Genomic DNA, 13,973 nt, shown 5'->3' on the forward strand with positions numbered 1-13,973 from the left:
TGAGGCTAAGTGTGAAGCCGTTGATTCAGTCGAACCTCTACTAGCAACCACCTCTCCACAATGGCCACCACTATACATTGGCCACTTCTTTTGGTGGACAGTCTATACATTCACTCCTGTTTAAACATCTCTACAACAGCCACTTTCTTCTGTCCCCAAAATGGCCGTTGTGGAGAGGTTCAACTGTATGAAAATGATTGTTTATTATTATGCAAATAAAACTCATTTTTGCATGAAAGGTTTTGCACTTAGCCTCGGTTTGACAGTGAGAGTTTAAGAAACTGGGAAATAGCCCTTTGAAAAAGGGGCCTGTCCAGGCTTCTTTAGGATCCCCTATGTAATACCTACCTTCCTGTAATGCTTTTGTAACAATTGCCATTAATTTAATTTTTTAGGATTTAAATAGCAAATAAAATACTTCAAAATGTAAGGACCCACTTAAACTGGGATTATTTCTGAAATTTTCAATTTTGGAGAGGAAAGGAGAATATAGTAGAAAAAAGTCTTCACAACAGGATGAAAACATTTCAGAAATACTTTGAGTTTTGCATGAATTTCTGAGTTTCACAGATAAGACCAGTAACAGGAAAGTTTTTTTTCTCCTTTGTAATCACTATAACGTCAAAGGTAGACACTTGTTAGAAAGCACAGGATTTGCGACACCCCTTCCCCCCTCCCCCAGAAATATTAATTTAGCAGTGGCTAACATTTCCGGGAACTAGTTCCAGTCAAAAATTAATAGAAGAATAGTTATGAAAGATGCACAGTTAAATCTGTATCAAATCTAGAAACTGATGGAAATCACCTGAGGCAAATCGGCTCCTGCCTGAGGTATGTGTATTTGGGGCCAGCTTGGTAGCTGTCAAGGAAAGTCAAAGAAAAAGGCTGGCAAAGACCAAGTTAAGCTCTACATTTAAGCAAGGTGTCTGTCTTATAGCGAAGACTATCAACTAAGAGTTCAACGTAAGTAATTTCATTATGTTAATTACTATTCACACTTCTGACCTTACTGTTTTTTAGTATTTCTCCTTTAAATTCTGCAGTCCATTCCATTTCTTCTGTTCTACAGGTGCGAGGGGAGCCTGAGTACAAGTAGCCACAAAGTACCCACAATCCATTTAAGCAGTCTGTGTATTTGATGCGACTTGATGTGATTTTCGTTGCTACACAAAGTTCTTTTCAATTTTTCAATCGTAAAGGAAACTATAAGCCGAGAGAAAATGACATCACAGTATAGGGTTTGTAATAATTGAACTACTGGTTGCATAAAAAAGTTAATAACGGGAACTTTCTGTCGCTAATTTTGACCTTCCTCTTTGAAGGTGGCTGATTCAAAACGTGAGGAGTTCAGAAAGTACTTGGAAAAGGCGGGAGTTATGGATGCCTTGACGAAAGGTAACTTGGTGTTATTAAGCACATAGACAAACTTGGATTTTACGACGTTTTACTTGAGTGTCAATGTTTTGTGTTGACAGTTTTGGTTAATCTGTATGAGGAGCCTGAGAAACCAGCCAATGCATTGGAGTATCCTTTTGAGGTTGTAGTAATCTGAAGCCCGCTTGAATATTAAGCTTAAGCTTAACTAATCCATAAGGTTCAATTCTCGCAGATATAACAGCTGACAAACCAGAGACAAGTTGGAGGGTTTGCTACCATAACCTTTGCTCTTAACCCTACTATGCATTCCGTCTAACTTGGCTATGAGTTGTATTAACTACAGCCTCAATAGAAATTGTTTGGATACTTTGCTGTCTTCTTGCCCTCCCAATGTTGGTGTGCAAGATTTTGGTTTAACTGCGATCAACAACATTGGGAGGACGAGGAGACAGGCCAGAAGCAAAAAACGGCATTGGGTGGAAGTGTCACAACTATTTTTGTCTGAGACTGTAGCATACCTACATATTTACACAAATTGAAGCTTTGTTTATGGTGGAAAGTGCGCTTAGCTTATCCAGCTAGCTTACAGACACTCCACTCAAATACTTAGAAACAAATAATTCAGATAGTATATAACAGGATTAAAAAACCCAATTGATAGAAAGCAACCAGTTGGTTATTTATAAAAAGAGTGGCTGGGGGGTTGAACTTTGTGGCGAAATATTTGTTTATTAGTTAAGTGTGAAATTTTAGGGCTGGCTTAGATGCCATAGTTCGTATGAGCCAAACTGTTTGAATTTAGGCCTGCTGAATTGATTTAAAAACAATTATGGCATTTGGTTTGGCTCATATGAAGTTTGACGCCTGATTTAATCCCAGTCCACAGCCATCATTCTCCAGCTCATTGCCGGGCACAAATATTTTTGGAGTTAGGTTAATATGTTATCAAAGCCGACAGCAACAAAAACCTTTCAAAAGAAAGAAAGTTGCACAGGAAATTTTGATTGCCTTCAGTAAGGCCCTGTTAGGGTCAAATTCTGACAAACGTCATGGCCTTGACTACTGGTAGATGGAATGGTGATATACAACATATAGGTTCAGGGTTCTCAATAGAATTAGGAGCAGTCGTTGCTGTGCTTAACTTACAGGTGTAACAAATGGTATGCCCTAAATACTGCCCCCAACCCCCTAGCCCATCGCTCAGCTGAGCAGATGTCAAGCCCTGCACATTTGTATGTTTGGAGCCCACAATCCTAATATCCAGGTTGTTATTACGCATGCGTTGCATGTATGTAGCCAGCATTCATTTGGACTTCCACTAAGAGTGAAAGTAATGCAGAGAATGCAATTTGATCACGCACGTTTGAACCTTCTTTCACTCGCCATCTAATCCCGTGTGTTTTGACTATCTGTCACTTGAAACTTGTGCAAAGCACAATGAAGGAGCAAAAGTGTTTTGACCTTCTATCGTTGTCACCTGCACTTCGTAACCTTTGGTTATTACTAGTTCTTAATATTCTTGATGATCTATTGTTTGTGGGTAGAATCCTAGTATATTGTTTTTGGAGTTGATAATGATTTTCAGTAAACATTGAATTGCCATCGCATTTTGACTTTTTAAAGTCTTTTCTTTACTGTAAGGTCATCTTTAGACTTTATAGTTTAAAGTAATGAGTCTTGTTTGAGATTGTCATGACTTAACAATGTGCCACAAGCTTTATGAAAGAACATCTTCATGGTGGTCCACCAGAGACAGCTGACATTGAAGCCTTAAAAAATGAAGTCTCTGATTTAAGGCAGAAGGTTGAGCAGCTGACAGCAGAAAATACAGAGCTAAAACAAAGGGTAAGTATGAAAATTTGTTCAAGTTTCCCTCAGGCCCTCTATACATGTATGTCAGCAATCATGCAAGGCTAAATGATAGGCCCACATTCCTGCAGTAAACTTTACAATAAATTATTGTTTGTTGTTGTTTTGAAAACCTTGCATATTACAGTGTTGCAATCTAATTGACTGGTTGTTGGAGTTGACAGGGTTTGCTTTATTAGTAGGAACTGTTCCTTAATAGTACACAGTGCATTAAATGCCTTTAAGGAAGGCTCTTCAAACGTAAACTCTTTTAACGAACCATATGATACAGTGATGTAAAACTATCAAAATTCTGGATCATCAAGATAGAAATTAAACTTTCAAGGTATCCGAAACGTTTTCAAAACTTAATATTGTGTTTTTTAAATCATTTAAATTATACATTATGTGAACTTGCGTGCAACATAAATGACAGTGTCTATATTAGAAATTATCGCATACAACATCACAGGATCATGAGCAAATCAGAGGTGAACCACGACAGGCATTTAAATCAGGCCGCCACATAAATGGAATTTGTTTTCTTGCATGCCATTTCCCTTAGACTGAACATTACAGTAGGTTTTCTGCCCTTTCATACCCCCTCTAAAACTCAGCAGATGTCAAATCTCTTAGGGAGTCTCCCCCACCCCCACAGTGTGCTTTCCATTTATTCAAGCATACCTCTTTTTAAATCCATAATAATGGATTAAGTGATTGTTTGAGGCAAGGTTCTGTCTCAGTATTTTGAAGCTTTAGTTCACTGTTTATTTTACTCTTACTATTATTATTGTATGTTGCTTTGTACATAAACTGTATTAAAAGATTCCAGTTAAATAAATTTCTACCTCTCCGTTAAAAATGGTTTTTAGCCAGCAAAGATGACCTTTTTTGACAACAACTGAAAGTAATTTAACCATAACAGATCATATCACTATCTGATACAAAGAAAAACATTGATCCAAAGCAACTATCGTGGGCACCAGCTACAACTCCTGTAAGTCTTATCCAAACTCACTCCAATATTTTTGCTATTTTCTTTGCTTCTGAAGCACAAATGTTTTCTTGGTTCTCTGTTAAATCACTTTTGGACAATTTTGTATGAAAATATTTTTGTTGAAGAGTGGATGATTTTTTACTTGCACATCTGTTGCACGTTAAAATAAAGACGTATATTTTTTGTTATTAATTCAATTAAGACATCGCAAGAAATTGCCTGTTATCACGACTGTGAATAAGTTTTTATAACATTTTATTCTTTTGGTTCTAATACTGCGCAATGTTTACTTCATCCTGAATAAGTCAGACATCAGTCATATATATTTATTATCAACTAGAAATATAAACTCACTAGTTTCTCAGTTTTAAAAAGTTCACAAAGTCTGTGAGTCAGTTTAGTTGTCCCTTATCAAAAGTTAACCATGCTTCACTGTGGGGTTAGACTATAAGTTGCCCTGTGATTTGTTAACTATAATTACTAATTTTTATTTTTCCTGTGGTAAAAAGTTGCTGCAGTCATAAAACATTGTAGGTAATAAACAACTAGCAAAACCACAACAACAGTAAAAAAAATATAAATCTATTCATTGGAGGCCAATGTGAAATTTATTACCTTTATTCAGCCTGATTTATGTTCATAATAAGGAGAAACTTGCTAAATAACTTTAAACTAGATTCCAAGCCGTTCCAATAGCCGTAGGTCTGCAAGGACCCCTGCTCCATCTATACCACAGCAGCAGCCAAAAGTTGAGTTTTTTGAGAAGCCATTAGTTGAGCTCTCTGAGTAAACTGTGAGTAAAATTTTCCATGTTCACCTTGTTTTATTTTTGCACTACTAAATAATTTTTTTTGGATTCATGAAAAAGCAATTTTGCATTGTAATTCTTCTGCTGTCAAATTTTATAGCTCAGCTATTAATGTCTGTTTTAGTTGCAGTTTCAGTCCTGCTTCACTTATTTGCACTGAACACTTTTTCACCGTTAGCTCTATTAAGTTATTTTTTGAATTAATAGTTGCTTAAACTTTCAACAATAATATTTTAACTTGACAAAGATGTTACACACGTGAAATGTGCTATGACTTTAACCCTATGTTTTTTAAAAAATAGGTTCAATATTTTAAGTAACAGTTAATGAATGAGGCTGAGTAGGATATGAAGAATTATGCAGATCGAGGACGATAACACCCTCCGAGATCTAAGTAATTCTCCATATCCTGCGGAAGCCGAATTCATTAACTGCCTTATTATTCATTTAAAATAATTTCTCATTTAAAAACAAGCTAAAACATGCTTACCTTCGTCGATGTTAAGTTGACCTCGATAGTGAATGTTTAGAAGATAAAGGGCTGTTCAGGTCTGCAAATATACTCTAAATAGCAGATGTTGTCCGTTGAGTTGTCTTCTTGGTATGTTTTTAGACAATAATTCGTCGCAAAACGAGTTAAATGTTCTGCAGCCTGTTCTGCCACTTTTGTTTTCCCAACCAAAACAACTCAACCTTGTCCCCAGGTCTTCTCGGTTAACGGTGCATAGACCTGCAACTGTGCAGCACTTTTGCCGTCATCGGTTGATTAATCATAAAGTTCTTCCATATTTGGTCAACAGTAGCTGGTAATGGGGAATTATGCATGTCCTTTTAGCCAATCAGAAACAGAGAACTATTTTAAATGAATAATTATAATAATTTTATTGTTTTAAGTGTATAGGCTCCTTTAATAGGAAAGTTCTGCCAAGTTGGTACCACATGCTCAATGTTTTTAAAATTTATAAGGCAAACTGTGAGTTTAGTGGAAAACTTCAAGAACGTATGCAACAGTAGTGTTCATTCATTAGTATAATCCTTAGGTTTCAAATTGTACTGGCAAAAAAAGTCAATAAAATTCAGTTGAATTTCAAAATGTTTAAGTGCCTAGGTTGATGCTGCTTATAGTAATAATAATATTAATGTCCAAATAGGGATTTCTTGGGCTTTGAGGTCATTTTCTGCCCTGCTGAAATCTCAGATTTGTCCATGGTACCCTGGCAAAATTATTAATGAAAAACGAAAATTAGTCTTCTGAACTGCAAGATTATTAGCCCAGTGCACTGAAGTTTTACATCTGTACTTACTCTGAACAACTGAAAATTTACAAAAGCACACTAGCCCTGTGGGTTGTTCCACCAGCCTTAGGCTATTGAAAAGCCTCCTGTCTCACACCTGGGTAAGGTTATGGAATGTTATATAGGGCCAAGTGGCAGGGGGGTGTTAGGGACTTCCCCCAGCCACTACAAAACATAACCTCTGACATAAAAGAGGACAAATGGAAAATAGAACCAGGAGAACTCCCAAGCTGTTTAAACTGTACTAATCGCATGTACATGTACTCGGCAACATGAAATAATTAACAACTATTGAACAAGGTTGAGCACAATATTGTAATTTGTCAGTGGTGAGCAGATCAATTATTTGCCGAAGCGTGAAGGCTGAGGCAAATAATATTGATCTGTGAGACAGTGACAAATCACGATATTTTGCTATAACCGAGTTCAATAATAACAGTTATTGTTTTATCATTCGATCACCGAGTTGATTTTTAATGAGATCCTTGGGAAGCGAAGCTATCTGCCATTTTCACGTAATGAGCGATCACAAGAAGGAGAAAACACATCTGGACAACATTGTACGTGAGCAGACCATTATTTGAACACAGTTATTTGCAGGTCACGTGGCAAGCTCTCGGCTAATGAAAAGAAAGAATAATTTGCTTCGAATGATAATTATAATAATTATTGTTATTGCTTAAACTACACTGGAGAGTTTTTGTGAACTAGCAGAAAAATACAGGTGTTTAAATTAGTAAACCTAGAATACTTTAAAGCTGTTTGGTAAAGAGTTCTCAACTAATTTTTTTACATCTGTACCCAGCAGGGACATCAAGGCTGTGCTCTAGCAGTGCCTCGTGGCCCCTGGCACCTTAGGCGACCAGAAAATCTTAGTTTTTTCGTAGAAATCCCATGCTGGGTACCCTGGATGTCACTGGTTCAGAGCACCAGGCTACCTTTAATTTTTCTTAGAGCACAGCCTTAGACATGTTTAATTATCACGTTAAACTCATTGCCAGTAGATGAGCTTGGGAACTGGTGCCTTAAAGGTTGGAGGGGAGTTTGAGTGCCTCAGCCATAGCAAGGAGGTATCCATGGCAACCCTATGAGCAGGAACCACCCCTGCATGCAGACACCAACTGGCACCGTAACACTGAAGGAATTCAGTGGAAAATGCTCACCTGACCCCATACTTGACAATGCACAAACCCAGTAAAGGGGGAGAAGGGGTGGGAGCCAGAATCCCCTGGATAATTTTCCCTCTTCTTTTTAGAGCATCCAATCATCACATTGTGGGCAAAAGGAATGAAACTGAATTTTCTTTTTAAGCTTTCCTATCTTAAATCAAATTTCCCACTAACCCTGGGTTAACTTAACCCTGCTTTGAACAACCCGGTCCAGATCCGCAAAGATGAGCTCATCATGCAAGCATGAGATGCAGCATAAGTCAAGATAAGCAAAAGCCTCTGCTGTCACCCCACAGATCACGTACGCTAGAGGAGACCACATTGGCTTGCAATTTAACTTTGCCTAAATTACATTTAGCCAAATATAAAATGGCACATGACCAAAAGATCTTTAAAAATGTTTGGCACAGTCTTACATCAAAATTCTGTCTCTTGACTACCATATCATCTATGTGTCAGCCCCTAATTTTTCAGACTATCGTAATCACACATGCAGGGGTCAGACGTAACAGGCTGACTGGTAATCTCACTTATAGCCATGGTGAAATTTTGCAACCTTCAATGACTTGTTTGAAATATATTGTTATTAGTCAGTAGTCATTATTTTCAAATCCTGTCATGTTTTCATGAAACTTTTACTAATTTTAAAGTATGGCTTTTACTAACAGCTCTTGTTTTCCTTGCGTAGTGATTAATTTAAAGAGCTTTAGGAACCACAGGATATACTGTTGTCAGTAGTTTGTGTTAACCAAATAGGTCTGTCTAATGCCATGTAAGTTTATTGAAATTGGCTGAATTCAGTCAGTTCAGAAGTGTACATGGCCTACTGAAAACATGTAGATTAGAGTAACTGGTAGTTGAGGGTGAGAATTTTAAAATCCTCATTCTCATTAACTTTTGCCTTGACTTTTTAAGCAAGAAAATCTTCTGATTATTAAATTCATTATTTTAATTATTCATTTTTCTTTCTTTCAGTTACAAGCCTATGAACCACAGGCTGAGGATAATAATATGGTGGGTTAAAAGTCTGAGAATGTCTTGCATAATTATGAATATTAATTTGATATTCTTTAGGATTATAGCTAATTTTAATTCAGTTAATATGTATACATGTGTAATCAAATGGTGATGAGAAAGGCTCGGGAAATTATTAGGAATTGGACAAAACGTGTGAAATTATTCCCTAATTTCGTGAGAATACCATTTGATTACCTATACTAATATCATGGGTGATGAATTGCATCAGCAATTGTGAATTTTTGACATTATCCTGTATCGTATTGATTGAGAACTCCACTCTCTCAAATGTTCAGACCTTAAATGTTGCTTAAGTACAGGATTTTCAAAATTTTTTGACAAAATACCCATTAGAATCCTTCTTGATGTGCTGTTTTGTGTGTTCAAGTTCTCTAAAGCGTCTTTTTGTGCCCTGACATCTTCATTCAAGGCGTTTTAAAACTTCGTCGCCATCTTGACACTTGAGACGTATGGAAGGTTGCCATGGCAATTTTGTAATTTCACATGTGAAATTACAAATTAACGCCGAAATTTCGTGCCAAAATTAAGGAGTGATTCGTCACCTATGATTTGAATACATGTGAGGCCATCTTTTCTGTCGGTCATCTTTTTTGTGGGTGCACTTCAAATGATGATATAATGATGTTGTTAAGAAACACAAAGCATTTATTCAAAGAATAAGTTGTATAAGTTAAAAATATTATTAAGGTTCAGATGGCTTACTCTTATAGACATACGGTCACACCTCCCATAAACCAAAATTTTGTGGGTGCTTTCTACCATTGTATTCATGAGAGGTTCCAATTTAGAAGGCTTTGACTGAAAAACAAAAAAGTGAAATCTTATTATTCTTCATTTGTATCTTTCACAGGGAGAGTAGCAAGGAACAGTACAGTTCATGCAGTGTATTTGTCTTTTTATTTGTAACAAAATCAGTTTTGTAAAATATGGAGATTAAAATGGCTCGTTAAATGTGATGGGAAACTTGTTATTAGTGTTTGAGGTCCCCCCTCCCTCCAAACTCTTGACTAGCTAATCACAATAAAAGTACCTAGATTATGTATTGCTTGGTGCATCGACCATTGCAACTGAGTTTAGATACTCTCTGTCGATATCATCTAATATAACCAAAATGAGAGGCATGACAACTGATTATTAGTAACAGCCCACCCAATTGTCCTTGTATTGGTCAGCATTGACTGTGATGTTGTTGATGGCCTGTTGGTCAACTACTGGTTGAAGATCAGTTGACTGTTTGTCAAGCCTTGATCAGTACCCAACCGAGTTGATTGACATCAATATTAAGGACCAAGATCTAAAGCATATAAGTAAAAGCAGCTACTGAGCTTTTGTGTTCACTTAAAAATACACTTGAAAATTGTAGCAGGGGTTGATGACTACATAGGTGTACAGTTTACTCACAGCAGAAATGCACAGAATTGCTTACATTTTAGATTTTATTACATGTGCTTTGGGATCCCCCACCTTGATTAGATTTTTCTATTTGCAGGGGAACATTAAACTCCATTGTATTGTTCATGTGTTCCTAATAAAGTTTGTTAATTGTTGTTGTTGTTAAAATTTTTAACAGTGTCTGAAAAAGTTATCTTCCAGGCGTCTGTTGTTCAAATGTTGGATAGCGCTATCCACCGGATAAATCACTATCCAGCAAATAAGTATGAGGGAAACCAATTGCATTTGATTTATCCGATGGATAGCATTATCCACCTTTTAAACAACTGGGGCTGGAGCACAATGAGAAAAAAATTACAAGGATTATGTTTATTTGGTTCACTCATAGGTACTAGGGTGTACTTAAAAAGGTTGATGAGTTAATAAAAGACCAGCCTGTTTAGCAAGTGTTTTGACTTGAATTCATCTATAAATTTTAACAGGAGAGGACTGGCAAAGAAACACTTGCTGCACAGGCTAATTAAGGGCCACCTAATTTTGCCGCTGTGCATACTTCCTACATATCACAGGGGAAATAATTGGACAAATTTGACCCTACTGTTTTAGAATGGTACCTCTTTTTTTCGGTCCTGCTAAACTTATTTGCACTTAAAGCTTTTTCGCCTTTAACTCTATTTTACTTATTATTAATTTTTTTAAGTGACAAGATTTATATCTGAGCTATGGCCTATGACTTTGCGGGATAATAGGATATAATAGAGCTTTACGGTCAAACTCAAGCTTGTTCCCGAGGTCTCTTTTCTTCCTGTCAATTGCAGTGACAGAGCGATGGGACCAGATAGGAGGAAGAGACATCCTCAGAATGAGCTAAGTGTTGAAATAAGATCATCATAAACACCCGAAATATTTCACTTTTTAAACAATGCATGGGTCAAGGCTGATAACAAGAACAGATCTTAAAATAATGACTGTTTGGATTTTTAGAAAATTATTTCTAAAATGCTGCCTGAATTACACAGGCCCCGGTTGTTCAAAAGATGGATGGTGCTATCCATCGGATAAATCACTTTCCATTGGATAAGTATCAGAAAACCAATAATAATCTCTATCCACTGGATAGCAGAATTATTCTGCTATCCAGTGGATAGAGATTAATCCAATGGATAGCATTATCCACCTTTTGAACAAAGGGGGCCAGATGGTTAACATGAATTTGTTTAGAACCCATTACTGTATTCAGAACCTTTTCTAGACATGGATGTCTTTACAAATAATTTATTATGAAAGAGTGCTTTTAAGAATTTGTTTCTATGACTCTTCATAGGGGTCTCAATTTTTTGCCAAAGGGACACAATCTTGGATTTGCATTTTTGTTCGTAAATAAAAAAAAATATTGAAAATTGCAATTTATTGATCACTTAATAGATAGCGCTTAATCCTTCCCTCAACAGGGCTTCTATAACTTCTGAAAATTGAAATAATTTATAATCTCAAGCACTCTTAATTTCCAATTTTACCCTACATTAAAAATTCTTCAGACTGATCTCCATACATTTCCTTCAAAAATGAGAGATTTAATTTGATGAAAGACCAATTAACCTAGCTTTCTAGGCTGATATGTCTTGTCATCTCAATTCAGTGATCCACTACACAATGTCACAGTTTTCATTGTTAATACTGTCAAATTCTCGCTTTCATACGTGGAAGATTAAAACTGATTTCTGCCCCCTTTGATAATTTATTTGACAATGCATTCAGTCACTTTTTAGTTACATAACATTGCATAAGTATGCTGCGGGTACAGTTACTCAGTTAAACCAACACAGGCATTAGTTCACCTGGAACTGTGATAGTACAGCAAGCAAATCCTTCAATTCCAACAGCCAAACTTGCTACTTCTACCCACTCAGATTGATTTGTGTCATAGCATTCAATACTTCTCAGCTCTCTGTTAATTTTATTGACTCCACCAAGGAGGAAAATCTTATCACGAATGACTGTTGCACCAGCACGAGATCGAGGCTGTAGGCAAGGAGCAATAGCTGTCCAGGTGTCATTTTCAGGGTCATATACTTCACACGATGCCAGTTTAATGGGAGACTCTGAAATGTCCTCTCCTCCCATTACAAATATTTTATCATTCACACAAACAGCAGAGGCATCAGAACGTCGCTGTTTCATAGGGGCAATCTCAACCCATACATCTCTGTCCTGATCATACATTTCTGCTGACATCAGAGGAATATCATCATTACTAGAATATCCGCCAATTGCATACAGATGGGAGGTCCCTGCAACTACACAATGTCTTGTACGAGAAACAGTCATAGACACAACACACTCCCACTGGTTTAATTTTGGCTTGAAACGCTGGACGATGCTTTGTGGCCAACCATCTGCATCACGTCCCCCTACAGCATAGAGGAACCCTCCAAGCACAGCCACGCCCACACCAGCTACTTCCTTTCGCATTGACATTACACTTGACCATGTGTTACATCTTGGGTCAAAGAGCTCCACACTTCTTGTTAAACTACTGGTTTTTGTAGTCCCTCCCATTACATACACTACACCTTCATGTACTGCAATGCCATGATTATTTCTGGGGGCCATCATTGGTGTCAACTCAAACATTTGCTGAATGCTTGGCATAAACACCTTTGTAGAAGAAGTGACATCACAATTTTCCTGCCAACCTCCCACGATGAGAATTGCCGTCTGGCACGCGCGAGGCTGGAAACATAGTTGACCTGTGCTTTGACCTGTTCCCCTGGGGCAAGAGAAATATTCTTTAGCCGCGTTGACAAGGCGAAGACAAGATTCATCTTTCTTCACTAACTCCTCTTCTTGCACTTGTGTAATTAAATAACACCTCGCTAGATAAATCAGTCGAATGTATGGAAACAAAGTAGAGAAATGCTTCTTACGTGTTTTCAAATCATGCTTCGTCCATTTCAGCACAGATTCGAAGACCTTTTCCTCTCGGGCGACAAGGTTGTCACTAGCTATTATTGCAACCAACTGTTCTATTCCGAGCGTTACAAAAGCACTGTTGGCTGATACTGCCACAAAGTTCTCGAGGATGTGTTTTTGTGCACTGTCGCGTAATTCTCGAACATTATACTTTTCTGCCATGTCCAACAGAAATAAACAATTTTCCGAGTTCAGATCGCTAATCAGACATTCACAAGCCTTCTGTTTTAAGTCGGTCAATATTAAAAAGTCTGCACCAATAGCAACGTCAAGAGCATTCTCCCTTTCGATTTCTATTCCGCCACCATACATGTAATTGAGTAATTGTTCCAAGATTTTGGGTTCGAATTCTTCCATGTGTACGGTATTTTCAGTCTTTTCTTTCATTTCATTGGCGAACAATGCCCTGAAGAACTCACTGTTTGCCGAAAGGACGTTTCGATGAGCTGGGAAACAATTCCCCTGTACATTCAATGTCACATCGCAAAGCGTTTGTTCCTTCCGAAACTCATTTAATGTGTTCATTATTTTGCTGCAGAAAATCGCCTCTTGTGAGGACATGTTGCTGGAAGAACTTTGGTTGAAATGAGTCACTGCACCTGTTCGGATTTTATCATCATCCGGAAAGCAATGTTTACATTCAGCGGTGGCGGGAATCAGCATAAATAGCGGGAATTTTACCCAAGCCCGTCGTTCGAAAAGCATCACATGGCCGTGTATTCGCTTTCCCGCGAAATGGATTCATCAAAACAATTTTAATTTTTGATTGTAGTATCAATACTTCTCTTTCATGACATGGCAACGTTTCATCCCAAGTATTCTCCTTTTTATTTGCTTTCTCCGTCAGTTAAGGCGGCTGTTGGGCGCGTCTAAACCGCGTACTCATCACGCGAGGTTTCGTTTTGTGGCGCTGGCGTGCGAAAAAAACTGTGTGGAAATGCTCTCTAGTTGTCTACACTTTCCTGTTCATACAACTTTTCTTTTCTTGTATTTGTTACTGTAGTCAATTTTGCTTTGTCTATCGCTCCACCAGGCAATACAGTTCCAAATTCAAGAGGGCGCAAGGCTCGTGCTTG

The 13,973-nt window shown here is 37.5% G+C and overlaps 2 protein-coding genes across 3 annotated transcripts; one reads left to right on the forward strand and one right to left on the reverse strand.

Annotated features, from left to right (window-relative positions):
- Window positions 1-1,106: 1,106 nt before the first annotated feature.
- Window positions 1,107-10,077, forward strand: LOC140923210 (c-Myc-binding protein-like). Of its 2 annotated transcripts, none has more exons than XM_073373300.1 (6): window positions 1,107-1,238; window positions 1,323-1,395; window positions 1,476-1,524; window positions 3,093-3,222; window positions 8,470-8,508; window positions 9,383-10,077. In XM_073373300.1, exons 1-6 carry the CDS (start codon window positions 1,221-1,223, stop codon window positions 9,389-9,391), a joined length of 318 nt encoding a protein of 105 aa, XP_073229401.1. In that variant the 5' UTR covers window positions 1,107-1,220; the 3' UTR covers window positions 9,392-10,077. The 2 variants fall into 2 exon arrangements, with proteins under 2 accessions (XP_073229401.1, XP_073229393.1); XM_073373292.1 differs by lacking the exons at window positions 8,470-8,508; window positions 9,383-10,077 and adding exons at window positions 4,151-4,222; window positions 4,899-5,027.
- A 1,583-nt stretch (window positions 10,078-11,660) lies between these two features.
- LOC140940440 (kelch-like protein 18) lies at window positions 11,661-13,496 on the reverse strand. The gene has a single exon (XM_073389418.1). It carries the CDS (start codon window positions 13,456-13,458, stop codon window positions 11,737-11,739), a length of 1,722 nt encoding a protein of 573 aa, XP_073245519.1. The 5' UTR covers window positions 13,459-13,496; the 3' UTR covers window positions 11,661-11,736.
- Window positions 13,497-13,973: the final 477 nt, after the last annotated feature.

This window comes from Porites lutea, chromosome 1, assembly GCF_958299795.1.
Source record: "Porites lutea chromosome 1, jaPorLute2.1, whole genome shotgun sequence".
In the NCBI taxonomy this organism is placed as follows: domain Eukaryota; kingdom Metazoa; phylum Cnidaria; class Anthozoa; order Scleractinia; family Poritidae; genus Porites; species Porites lutea.

Coding starts and splice junctions, on each gene's coding strand:
- LOC140923210 (XM_073373292.1), top strand. Junction 1,525..3,092: donor AAACCAGCCAATGCATTGGA/GTATCCTTTTGA, acceptor ATGTGCCACAAG/CTTTATGAAAGAACATCTTC. Junction 3,223..4,150: donor ATACAGAGCTAAAACAAAGG/GTAAGTATGAAA, acceptor TAACCATAACAG/ATCATATCACTATCTGATAC.
- LOC140940440 (XM_073389418.1), bottom strand. CDS start 13,458: ATGTCCTCACAAGAGGCGATTTTCTGCAGCAAAATAATGAACACATTA.